This window comes from Sminthopsis crassicaudata, chromosome 2, assembly GCF_048593235.1.
Source record: "Sminthopsis crassicaudata isolate SCR6 chromosome 2, ASM4859323v1, whole genome shotgun sequence".
NCBI lineage: Eukaryota > Metazoa > Chordata > Mammalia > Dasyuromorphia > Dasyuridae > Sminthopsis > Sminthopsis crassicaudata.
The window spans coordinates 313,743,321-313,757,080 of NC_133618.1; the positions used below are offsets into that span (position 1 = coordinate 313,743,321).

Below are 13,760 nucleotides of genomic sequence, written 5' to 3' on the forward strand. Positions count from 1 at the left end.
GTAAGGATCCCTTACCTTCAGCAGAAGTACTTCTCAATAACTTACCTATTTTTATCCATATCACTAGATTCAGTACACTTAGTAGGTGTTTTTTGATAAATGATGACCTATTTATATATATATATATAAAACTCTTAATGAAGGAGCTATATTTTATTCTTGGTTGTGGTAGTGGTTTAGCATCTCTTTTAATTGCTCTAAAATGTGTCCTTGATTCTTTTGGTTCTCTGGGGAGCCTTATGAATCCTTTCTCAGAATAATGTTTTTAAATCCATAAAATAAAATACACATAATTATAAAGGAAGCCAATTACATTGAAATATAGTTATCATAATATTTTTTAAAAAACAAATTCATGGACCCCAGGTTAAGAATCCCTACTCTAGAGATTTCCAGTTCTTAAAAATATGTTAAGAATCATATTTTATCATCTCTTTCAAATTGACTCCATTGTATAATATTTGTATTTGTATACTTGTATATAAATTGTATACAATATATTGTATACTTTGTATAACTTAGCTGTCCAAGATTTGATTCAGAATAAGTTAATTTGATTTTATAATTCTCATACTGAAAAGCCAGAAAATAGACCACTAAGTTCTACACAGCCTTCATTTTAGTTTTTATACACTGACCATGATATATTACTGTTTTCCTCTTAGAACGGGGTCGCCTTTTGACCTTTGGTTGTAACAAGTGTGGCCAACTTGGAGTGGGGAATTATAAGAAGCGCCTAGGAATTAACCTGTTGGGGGGACCCCTTGGTGGAAAACAGGTGATCAGAGTCTCTTGTGGTGATGAATTTACCATTGCTGCTACTGATGGTAAGTATTTATATCATAGTGTATATCTCTTTACAAGAGATTTTTGGAGATCTTTGCCTTGATTGTTAGATTATTTGAAGCAAGATTTCTTTTTTTACTCCTAAGTTTTCTTTGTAAAATGTAATGAGCAGACTTTTATTCCTGCTTCTATTTTTGATGGTTGTCTTTCTAAAATTATTATAATATACCTCCTTGAATTAATCAACAAAATATGGTTAAAGAATCATTTCATTGGTGTGAGAACTTTCTCTACCAAATGTATGTTGCAACCATTATATGTATTATCAGTTATTATCAGTTGCTCTGGCTGAAAACTGCATCACCTGGTGCCTTATCTAGTCTCTCCAGGCTTACCTAGGCTGCTTCTTGAAGTTATTATTTACATATATATCCTTTCCAACTTAGCAGGACTTAGTTAAGCTTTTACTTTACTAGTCTCTGTGAGAACCTTCACTCCTTGCTGAAGCATTGTATTAAAATAGCCTTTACTAAAAATCAATTTAATCTTGTATGTCTGTGGCCACCTGCATGTAATTTAATAGGTGCCCTTCAGCCCTGTTAAGTGTGGAGAATTGTTTGTCTATACTGCAGATTCCCTTAGAATATCCTCTGGATTCTAATTGGTTTTTTCTTCCTCCTTTTCTCTGTGGATGTTTTCTGCTGGCATGTCTTTCCATTGTTAATGCTTCGAATCTATGTTGATCCTTATGTTTTCCTGTATTCTCTTCCCTTCTTTTTCTTCCACTTCATTTTTTCTTTTTAACTTCTATCTTTTCTTTACTTTTCCTGATTCTTTTGGCCTTCTGGCTTTCTAGTCACTTCTTCCAGTTGCTTCATAGATCACATTGCAATCTTTTTAATTGTCTGATCTTTGTACTACTGTACTATTTGTTGCTCCTCATGATCTTTAATTGCTTCTAGGTTTGTCACCAGTTCTTTCAGTTGAGGGTTTTAGATGGCATTAAGTAGGCTGTTGCTGTGCTTTGATGAATTAACAGATTTCTAAATGAAAATATTTCATATTAGTTCAAATGTTTAGATTTGGGGGTATTTAAGAAGCAATCTTAAAGGATTTTTTGAGGATGCCTTAGAGTAATTGAAATTATCCAGAAATGAGCTTGTACTCTTATGTGTTTTATTATTGCTTATTTCTCTTGCTCCTCAGCTGTGCTCTCTGGATAATTTCAGTAAAACACAAAACCAATGCAAAAAAATTTTGGCTAAGATTTTTTCTTGACATTTTTGTATAAAATCTTGATTGATGATTTTACTTGTAAATTGCTATGTTCTTCTAGAATGAAGAATGTAGAGCAGCATTTTCCAGCTTGGCATCTCTCTGTGACTATTTCCTGAAAAATTTTTGTTATACAAAATTTTGTTATAGTGGTTTTAGGGGAAAATAAATTTCCAACTTAATATTGATTAGAACTATGATCAGTCATGATTCTAAAGGATCAAGGATGAAGTATGCTATACTGAGAGAGACATTTTTGGACATAGACAATATGGAAATTTGTTAGCTATGTTATATGAATTTGGGGTTTTCTTTTTTTGGGGGGTGTCTTTTTCCCTTTTTTATATCATAGCCTAGCATATAGTGAATATTTAATAAATATTTACTAACTGATTGCAGGTAAATGAGAGGAACAAGAAAATAAATGTTTCCCAATTAGGAAAAAAATTCCTTAAGAAAAGAAACTTTTCCTTGTTCAGTTCTAAGAGAGCTTTTCTAGCAAGGAGTTTGAAAAATGAGGAACCCAGAGGGGTAGACATAGGTAGTCTTTTTAGTCTCTCTTCCCTTATACATTTTCTTTTTCCAGATAATCACATTTTTGCTTGGGGAAATGGTGGAAATGGCCGTCTAGCAATGACTCCCACAGAAAGACCTCATGGCTCTGATATATGTACCTCATGGCCTCGTCCTATTTTTGGATCTCTGCATCACATCCCAGATCTGTCTTGCCGAGGCTGGCACACCATTCTTATTGTTGGTAAGGGTTGGTGCATGTGAGAAATGAGACAAACGGAATAGAGACCCAAGGATGCGCCTAGTGGGAGAAATAACCTTTTCAGGGGTCATTGTTGCATGTTTGCATGTAAGGAGGTTGTCCTAAGAAAGAGATGGAGCTATTAGTTCACAGTAACATCTTGTAATATAGTATGCTCAATGTTATAATGACTCTTTTAGGTAATTTTGCTCAGTAATTTTTCAGGAAATATACTTGGGGGAGAGAATTATGTTTTGGGAAGTGTCTGTTGTATTTAAACAATACTATTTTAAAAAACATTTAAACACATATTCTCTGAATAAAAAAAAGGGCATAAATATAAGTTTTGAAACTCCTATAGTTATCAGTGGGGATGGGACATTTCCATTTTCTGGCTTGATTTGCCTCCACTTAACTTTTTTCCCACATGACACTTTTGGTCCCAGACCTCTTCTGCCGCATTTCTCCTATGTTTTTAGAAGTTGTTCCTAACTCAACATAAACATCTATTTATGTTTTCTTAATTTAATAAGTTAAATTAAGCATACTTTAAAAAAGAAACTTGAGATGGTAAGCTGCTTTCTGTGTAAAACATTTGGTAGTAGCTACAAAGGCTAGTGTCAAGATCTGCTGGTTTGTTGTTTTAAGTCTCTTTAGGTAAAGTTAAATATCAGAAGCTACTCCTAACCACCATCCAAAAACCAAACAAATATATAAAGCAATCTGGAAACAGAGACTCGGATTTGAGTGTCTTATACAACTTCTTCAATTTTTAGCCTTACTCCTTATCTTTAGATATAGATGTATGTATAAATGTATATATGCATACACACACACATATTTATATGCCCCAAAAATATGTTTCTTACCAAAGAGATGTTCTTTTTCTCAGAGAAAGTACTGAATTCTAAGACCATCCGTTCCAATAGCAGTGGCTTGTCGATAGGAACTGGTGAGTAATAAACTTTATTAATAGGCAATAATTATTTCCTGAAACATCTTAGTGAAAGGATCTTCTAGTCATTCTTTATCATTCATAAGAAAATGGGGAATTGGATTCATTGGCAGATGGGGAACATGGTGGCTTAGAAGAATCACAAAATGATCGTGCAGCCACATTGTACTTATTGTGGTAGATTTAGTATTCTCAGCCTGGTAGAAAAAAATTTCAGCTCTGTTTTTCAAGTAACTTTAATGACCCATTGTAATGTAATGAATGAATGAGCTATTTTCTTTTCTTTCCCTTCCTATCCTAAGTGTTCTAGGTTCTCACTGTCCCTTTCCTCTGATAAACCCTGAAAGAATTTTTAATTTATAGGAACAACCTTTAAAAATAGTTCTGATGAAAAACCCAGCTAAAGTTAAAATATATCTGGAAAATTCAGGCCACACATATTTCATAACTCTTTTGGGATAGCTTTTTCCTTATTTTTTCTTTGGTACTATGCCAATAAACAATTTCTGTTCCTTTTGGTCTCTCTCTGTTGTAGAGACAAAGGACTGTGATGCTTTAGATTTTTTGATTATTTCTATGTGGTGTCATGGCAAGTAAAGAATGAAAGGAAAAAATTTCTCTTTCCTACTAATTTTCCAACAGAGGAAATAATTGAAAACTACTTTAAATCTGTTGAATTACAGTTTGTTTATATTGCAATACTTTTCATTAGTTTTGTTCAAGGTATCTGTGACTCTTTAATTTCATTTGAACCCCAAATATCTCACAAATGGTTAAATTTCTCTCTGCCAAGAATATTTGCTGTCACTACCTTGTTTTGTTGGTATTCAGAGAAAAAAATTAAAAGCTTAAAAAATAGGCCTGTGAATTTACTTGTGCTTTGGAAGTAGAACTGAGTTTCGTGAAATTTATACTTAAATGAATAGAGCAGCATGTTGACAGAGCCTACTCTAATCTCTGAACAAACTCTAGTTCTACAAACTATTGCCCACACTAACATAATCCTGTCAGCTTCTTGTTTTTGTGTGGCTTGCAACTTAAGAATAATTTCTACATTTTTAAACCAAAGGTTTATTTCCATAGGGGTTAGCCATTGTTTGCCACCCCTTGAGTAGTCCCACATATCAATTAACCAAATGTTCTTTTGTATTTTACTTATATAATTATTATATGTTTATATAATTATTATTTTTTGCTTCCTAATTATTTTTTTATTAATGAATAAAATTAGCTTTCATTTTGCAATTCAATAAGCATTCACTAAATGCCAGGCATTCAGCTATGTGCTGGATATACAAAGATCAAAATGAAATAGACCTTGGGCTCAAGGAACTTATTTTCTACTTAAGGGAGGGAAATATATAGCTGTAAGATAAACATAGATATATATTAAGTTCTGGGATAATAAGAGAACACTAATGCCTGGGAAGAATCAGGAAAAATTCCTTGTAGAAGGTAACATTTAATTGAGCTTTGAAGGAAGCTAAGAATTCTAAGAGTTGGAGGTTAAGTTGATTATAAGCATTGGGGAAAGCTTGTGGTCATAAAAACAATTCAAATGTCAAGTAAAGGGAAGAGAAAGTAGACATGTTGGATTGGAACCTAAAATATATGCAGTGTTCTTAACAGAAATGGAGAAGTTAATAAGATAGTGGGACTGGGAGGAAAAGATAATGAGTATTGTTTTGGATATGTTGAGTTTGGATGTACATCCAAATGAAATGTCTATGAGACAGTGGTACTTATGAGACTGGTACTTGAGATGAGGATTGGATGTGCAGAGTTGTAGCCTTAAGAGAGATTATACATATTGACTACATAGGAGCCGATCTCAAGACAGTCTTGGTTATGTAACAGCACAGGACAGCTCTAGGGTTCATTGAAATACTCAAGAAGCATGCTGTGTTTCAGGGGAGGAAAGAACCAGCCTTAACAACTAACTGATAATGGATAATCTATAAAGTAGTGAATCTTTATATCCCTGGAAAGGCAGAGACCAGAAGGCCTTTACTGGGATGGTAGCTTGTTTTAAGTACCTTTGGAATCTTTAGGAGATAGTTCTTTAAGTCACAAGAAGAATTACAGAAGGATTCAGAGAAAGATAGAAAAGAGAAAAAGGATGTGGTTTTAACAGATTTGTTGAGATAGAGAAGGAGTAGCTATTAATGATAGAAAAAGGTAATTCTCTTTATTTGTAGGCTGATACTTTGTAGAGTGATATTTAAAGGTAACATTTAAATTACTATTGAGCATCAGAATATTAAACAAGTTTTTAAAATAGAGGAGAAATTAATCTTTATGTAGACATTAGATGAGCAATAACTTTTTAGCATCTTGTTTATTTAATATTTTTCCCAATTACATTTAAAATAATTTTTTTTTAATTTTTGAGTTTCAGATTCCCTATCTTAACCCCATTCCTAGCCCTTATTATATAAAGAAAGCATCTGTGGGGCAGCTAGGTGGTGCATTCGATAGAGCACCAGCCTTGAATTCAGGAGGACCCAAGTTCAAATTTGGTCTCAGACACTTAATACTTCCTAGCTGTGTGACCCTGGGCAAGCCACTTAATCCCAGCCTCAAGGGGGGAAAAAAAAAAAAAAGAAAAAAACCATATGTGAAATTATGTAAAATATTTCTATAAAAATTATGTTGTGAAAGAAAATATAAATTTCTCACCCTAATAAAAAAAGAAAATCCTCAAGAAAAATAAAGTTAAAAAGAGAGAGATAGTTTGATTCAGTCTGTGTACAATCAATTTCTTCTCTGGACATGGATAGGATTTTTTTATCATAAATCCTTTTGAGGACTTGTATAATTGTATAATAAACATATATAACCAGAAGAAAATAAAATAAAAAAGATAAGGAAGGGGTTAGATTATGAAGCCAGTTTAAAAGCTATCCAGAGCATTTTATATTTGTTTTTTGAGCTTAATATAAAGCCACAAGAATGGCTGTAAAGCAAAATTTTTTTTTAATCTTTTTTAAAATCATTAAAAAAAAAAAAGTCCTTTAGAATAGTTGTGGATCATTGTACTGCTGAGAATAACAAAGTCATTTACAGCTAGTCATCCCAAAACATTGCTATTACTTTGTATATAATAGAATTCACTTTGCTTGAATTCATAAAGGACATTCCAGGTTTTTTTCCAAGAGCATTCTGTTCATCACTTCTTTCTCATAGAATAATAATATTCCATGACAATCATACATCACAGTTCATCCATTTCCCAATTAATGGACATCCCCTCAATTTCTAATTCTTTGTCCTGAAAAGAGAACTACTACAAATATGCTTGTACTTATAGGTTCTTTTCCTTTTTTTTTTTTTTTTTTTTTTTTTTTCTCTTTTTAAAAATCTCTTTTGGAATTCATGCCTAATAGTGTTATTGTTAGATCAAAGAATATGCATGAATTTATAGCCCTTTGGGCACTGATATCTTTTGATCATTTATCAATTGGGGCATGGCTCTTATCTTCTTATCAGTTTGACTCATTTCCCTCTATGTTTGAGTAATAAAGCCTTTTCCAAAGAAACACTTCAGAATTCTTTTTACAATTATTAAGAACAATAACTTTTTAAAAGACATTTTCAGTAAAAGAATGTTTCAATTGCTAAATGTGATTTCATCAGAGGTATATAGCCCATTTCTTAAATATTCTTTTCCAGTGTTAAATGGATTTCTAAGGATGACAATTCTCCATTTCAAATGGCAAAGTAAAAAGCCCTCTTTCTTTGTCTCCTATTGTCAGTGGCTCAAAACTCCACTCAAGGAGGAGGGGGTGGAGAAGAGGAGGAAAGCCAACAGGAATCTGAGACCCCTGATCCAAGTGGAGGCTTTCGGGGAACAATGGAGGCAGATCGAGGAATGGGGGATTTAATCAGTCCAACTGAGGCCATGGGGATCAGTAATGTGAGCAACAGTTCCTGCCCTGGCTGGCTGCGCAAGGTAATTGCTTTAGTTTAAGAATAGTTCCTTATATTAAAGTTTGGACTTCCTACAAAAGACCTGAGAAAGAAACTTTTAGGGCCTTCCAGGACTACCCATGTGTCACTGTTTCATATAGGAAGTTGCTTTTTCTGATTTTCTGAAAATAGTAAACCTCCCTTCTGGCATTTCTTCCTCACCTAGAGGATATCTAAATATAAAGGTGTGACTTGTTTTTATTAATCTAGGGTACTCTTTGAAAAGAATCTGAAAGTAGGGAGTAAGAACAGCATAGAATACTTATAACCTTATATCCTATCAGCTAGACAGTGTCTTGTACTGTTGCCAGAAAAAATGAGTTTCTACACTTTCTGGAAGTAAGTGAACTTCTGCATAGTGATGAGAAAGATGAAAAAGACCAGATTTCTAATACTATACCCACCTTATTGTTAGAGGTAGATTTGATTGTCTATCACTGTTTATCCTGTTAAAGATAGAAAAATAAAACCAATGACACAACTTTCTTGCACCACTAGAGGGGGATAAAAAGTAAATATCTAGAAGAAATGTTGGAAGAATTGGATTGTTGACAGTAGATCAACTGAATGAGAGATTTTTCTTGATGCCTAGGAGTTAGAAAATGCAGAATTCATACCTATGCCTGACAGCCCCTCACCCCTGAGTGCAGCTTTTTCAGAACCTGAGAAAGATACCCTGCCCTATGAGGAGCTGCAAGGACTCAAAGCAGCCTCTGAAGCACCTGCAGAATGCAACAAGTCTACAAGAGAAGCCTGGGTAATTGAGCTCTTTTGGTTGGAGTTGCAACTTGATAAACAATGACTACACTCTCCCTTTAAATTCTGGCTATATGGGGCAGCTAGGTGGCCAGGTGGATAGAGCACCAGCCTTGAATTCAGGAGGACCGGAGTTCAAATCTGGTCTCAGACACTTAACACTTCCTAGCTGTATGCCCCTGGGCAAATCACTTAACCCCAGCCTAAAAAAAATAAATAAATAAATAAATTCTGGGTATATGCCCTCACTGCCTAATAAGCTTTAATTTAATTGTTTCACTTGCCCTATAGTAGTTTAGCACATTCTGTAGTTCTCATTCAATAATTTCTAAACCATTATTCATACCTGATGGTAATAGTTTTTAATAGTTTTTAGGTTATCTTAACAGATCCAGAAGTACCAGTATAAAATCCATCTTTATCATCTCCATTTAATATTTGTTTTTTCAGTTATGAGGTACATGACATATCCTAAAATTCCTAGAAGATTTCAGTAATTGAGTTCTTTAGAAATACTATTTGCTTAAAATATCACCAGAAGAATTTCATGGATATTACATTTGGAGGTCCTGAAGTCTTCATACTTATCATACAACCAGAAAGATTTGTTCCAGTTAACTAATTTATCTATCACTTCATATAACACCTTGGTGTACTTAGAATACTTGTTTAAAGTTCCATGGTTTTTCTGGAAAACTAATCATTGTTATTTCTCATAACTGAGGAAGAATCTGAGATGTTTAGATTAAAGCAACTGAGTCAGGCAGGACTAACCTCTCTGTTCATCTCATTACTTCCAGATCTTCTTCTTAAATAAAGGGCTTTAATCTTGTAATTTATGGCATAATCAAATAAGTTTATTTAGAGGAAGATTAGAGTTTTAAGTTTGTTTATTTTTCAAAAGGGAATTGTGGGAGCTAAGCATGAGAAAATAATAATTAGATTTCTGTTTCATTCTTTGCTTCTCTAGCTCCCCAGGCTTAATTCTGCTCTAGGATGTGCTGGAAAGGGAGGATCATTGGCTGCTGCCTGTGTTTGTAGTAGTCTGCAGGTGGAGGTGGAGCGGCTAGAAGGTCTAGTGTTAAAATGTTTGGCTGAACAGCAGAGATTACAGCAGGAAAATCTCAAAATTTGGACCCAACTCCAAAGGCTTAACAAGGAAACAGAAGGAGTACAAAAGGTGAGAATGTTTGATACAGGCAATTTCTATAGATACTTTGAAGCCTTTGAATCACAGCATCAGATGATCTTAATATGCATCCCAGTTGTAAGGAAGTAATGATATATGAGTGATTTTCAGATTGTTGAAGGAAGTACCATTATTGATACTCACCACAAATCTTTTGCAGTACTTTCCCATAATTTCCATGTAACTCTCATAACTTCTAGTGATAGAATTTATGCAGTTAACCACTGAAGCCAAGATAAGCAGTTGGATTTAGTTGAGTTCATCACCTTAATTTGATGTTATTTTTGAGAAACATTGTACAAGCATTATGAGCATGAGGTGACACAAACAGAACTGTGACAGGAGAAAGGTGATGTTATAATAGCCTAGAAAATTAGATTTGAAACATTGTAATTCCAGAATGTCCTGAAAAAGTGAGACATTTATTGGGAATTAGCATTAGAAGAATGTACTCATAAACTGACAATATGGCAACATGTTGCTGACACAACACTTTTATCTGAATAGTTGGAGACTCATTCCAAAGGAACTCAGACAACAAAGGAAGAGATGGAAACAGATCCAAAACCAGACTTGGATTCAGATTCCTGGTGCCTTTTGGGAACAGATTCCTGTCGGTCCAGCCTTTAGTTTCCTGATCCATTACATCCCCAGTAAGATGGGATCCCTGCAACTTCACAGCACACCTTCTGAATGCAGAGAGCGGCTTTCCTGGCTTCATTTCAGTTGCTGACAAGGAGCAAAGCAGGAGGCGCTGAAGTGCCTCTAGAGTACAGTTGGAGGGAAGCATCTCCTTTTAGATAGGAACTAGGAGTGTTTATTATTTGTTTTGTTTTATTTTTTGAGGGGTAGGGCCCTGTGTCCCTGACTTTGCCTCAGTGACTACCAAAACAACAGCAACTCTGTACCTCATCTGTTGATCCCACCTTTGAAGGAGAGAAACAGTCCTACCATGCTATTTGCATTGGTAGCAACTTATACCCATATATAATTTTCATCACTTGTTGGGAGCTATGTTGGGAACTCAGTACCAATCACTGAACTTCTGGGTGGAGGAGGGGAAAGTGAAAAGCATAAGAGAGCTTGTTAGGAGCTTGTTGGTTGTAACAGGGCCCTAATCCTGCCAAAGTCAGCTTAAAAGATGGCAAAGTGCAATCTCAGAGACAGAATCTGAGGGAAAGTTTTACAGACTAATTTTTGGCCTATTTTCATAGAGGTGAAATACTCATATGCCACTAAATATTGGAGGAAAAGAGGGTTTAGATTGCTATTGCTCTGGAAGTTGACTGAGATTTCTCCAGTGAAAATAAAAGAAAGAAGGATAGGCCACTCTTTTATTACATAGCCATACTCTTGGTGCATAATGCTGGAGCTTCTGCACTGTGGATGAGTCAGGGAAAGATTTTATAGCCCTGAAAGAGGAACCTCCAAAAGTGATACTATTTCTTTGAGTATTGAAAACATTGGAGAAGGGAGAGTTTCCTCAAGACGTAAGTCACAAAGGAAAAGAAGTCCTCTAATGATACTGTCTTCAGCAGCTGTGCTTAGCTTCTTAAAGGCTGCTAATGGATGCTGTGGCCCTTTCATGAAGAGGCTCCTTGCTGCTTTTGCCTTCATAGCTTGTTTTTGTTCTAATCTTGGCAACAGTAGCACTAGCCCCTGTTCTTCTGTGTTTAGTCAGTATTTTTTTCCTCTTTGCTTCTTATGAAGCCACATGACAGCCAGTGAATTTGTGTGTTTTCCTTATTATGTGGCCAGCACCAAAGTTCCTTATATAATATATAACAGACTGAAGAGAATTTAGGAAATGGAAGAAATGGACAGGGGATGTGTCCCCATGACCTGACCTTTGTCTACTGTGTCATTGTAGGGAAGAGCAGACCACCTTTCTCAGAAATAGTTATTTGTCTTTATTATTCCTGAACCCCATATCCTAAACTTCTTAGGTTGTGTATCATGAGTTCCTTGTTTCCTTTAAAGGTATAAACTTTATATTTCAGTTGAAAAATGAAGTGTCTTGATTTCACAAGTGCCTGCTTATCAATTTCATATCTACCTCCCTGTGAACAGTCAAGTTGATTTGTTTTCCCTAAACTAAAAGATGAGATTTGATTTTTGTTTGGGCTTAAGTGATGGTTTTGCTACCTTTCTGGACATACTTTTTCTGATGTTAAGACTAGAGGTTAGAAAAAACCCATGCCTGGGATTGGGAGTTTGGGGGGAGGAGCAGCTGTGTTTAATGGAAGCAACTGTTTTTCTGTATCATGTTCCCATTATCTTCACAGTAAAGGAAAGCCTGTTATACTAGTATTACTAGTATAACTAGTATAACTAGTATTACTAGTATACTAGTATTACTGTAATCAATGTACTCTTTGAGTAAAGAAGAGGCCAGTTCCAAATTAAGAATATAAATTCTAGAAACTTGGTTTTTTTCTAAAGAAAGGAAAAAAAAAACACAGCTTAGTATGTTTTGTTTTGTCATGTAAATGCATTTTTGATTTCTGAGGTTTGATGGGCCTTGCTCCTGTAACCTTCATATTCACTGTCTCAGCAGGACTGGGAGGTGGGATATGCTGAGTATAAACCATGAGCATTGCTCCTGAAGGGGAAATGAAGGAATTTGTTATGTTGCTAAGGCTGTCAGATGTAAGTGAGAATGAAAGGGGAAAGAGGCCTACTCTTAACAGCAAGTCATTTTTTAGCAGCATAACACTGGTCATTTTCTGTATTATGTTGCCTTTAAGAAGCCTTAATTTCCTGTTCATCTGGATGAGAATTTTAAGTTCTGTGCCTTTAAAGACATATTGCACTTATTACCCAGGATAGGCTTAGGAGAACCCAATGATTTTCATAGCAACCAGCTATGCAAACAGAAACCAGTTCAGAACTGGCAACCATGCATTGGATAATATACAGAGGACACATAGGCAGAAGTTCCTTTGAATGTTCTCAATCCTCTTTTTCTTTTGTTCTGTTATATTTTTCTTCTTTTGGAACTAGATGTGTATTCGTTAAGCTTCCCAGTAGTAATGCTTTTGAGTTAATAATATAACCTTATTAAAACCTCTGCTCTGACACTTAAAAAAAGAACTAGCTTGTTAGTTTCATGTTTGAAAGATTAAGGGTGGAATGGTTTGGCATTTGTTTAAATAAACATATAAACTCTTAAATAGTACAATGCCTCAATAAGCCTGTTGTGTGCATTGGAGTCCCTAGTGATAAAACTTTTTTTAAAAAGATTGAATCTTATACTTGCCTTTTTATTCTCTGGGGGGAAATAATTCTAGTTGAGATACTCTTGTTAGAGAAACATTGTAAAGAATGTATTTGGGCAGAAACCTTTGTTTCTCAGTTTTACATATTTTAATCTCAGAATCAATAGTCTTCAGTTGTGGTGGAAATGCCAAACTGAACATCTTTTTATTTAAAATTATCTATTTGAGGGGGCAGCTAAGTGGTGCAGTGGATAGAGCACCAGCCCTGAATTCAGGAGGACCCGAGTTCAAATGTGATCTCAGATACTTAACACTTCCTAGCTGTGTGACCCTGGGCAAGTCACTTAAGCCCAGCCTCAGAAAAAGGGAAAAAATAAAATAAAATAATCTATTTGGTCTTAGTAGAAGCTTCTCAGGGTTAATTTTATCCTTTTTTAAAAAACCATTTCTCTAAAGGAAATGAAACAATATTTCTTTTCCCCATAGAACCAACTGAGTATCACAATATATATATATATATATATATATATATATATAGTGCCAAATTTGTCATGGGACCTTTTGTTTTGCTTAGTTAATGGTCTTTCCACCTTAATATCTGCCTTTCCATTAGGGACTTTCAACATTACATACTAATGGACCCTCAAATGCCTTAACTTTCCATTTCTTCAGTCTACTCAGAAATGGTCATGCCTTTGATTTTATTACTACCCACAAAAGTACCACTTGCATATTTCTGAATTCTAAAATATCTTTATCTGAATTGATAATCTTTTATTATTCCATCTTAAGCTATGCCTTATGACCCTTAATTCTGTTCTTTTTCTTCTCTGTGACCTTCATTGCCTCCACCCTAGA

The 13,760-nt window shown here is 34.8% G+C and overlaps 1 protein-coding gene across 2 annotated transcripts in view; it reads left to right on the plus strand.

Moving 5' to 3' along the window:
- Nucleotides 1–12,924, plus strand: part of NEK9 (NIMA related kinase 9) — a 38,164-nt gene extending 25,240 nt beyond the window's left edge. For both annotated transcript variants that reach the window (XM_074290007.1, XM_074290008.1), the window contains 7 exons: nt 666–827; nt 2,648–2,818; nt 3,708–3,767; nt 7,526–7,722; nt 8,332–8,496; nt 9,466–9,675; nt 10,192–12,924. In XM_074290007.1, the coding sequence (XP_074146108.1) occupies nt 666–827; nt 2,648–2,818; nt 3,708–3,767; nt 7,526–7,722; nt 8,332–8,496; nt 9,466–9,675; nt 10,192–10,314 (1,088 nt within the window). In that variant the 3' untranslated portion in view covers nt 10,315–12,924. The remainder of the gene's footprint in view (nt 1–665; nt 828–2,647; nt 2,819–3,707; nt 3,768–7,525; nt 7,723–8,331; nt 8,497–9,465; nt 9,676–10,191) is intronic.
- The last annotated feature ends 836 nt before the right edge of the window (nt 12,925–13,760 follow it).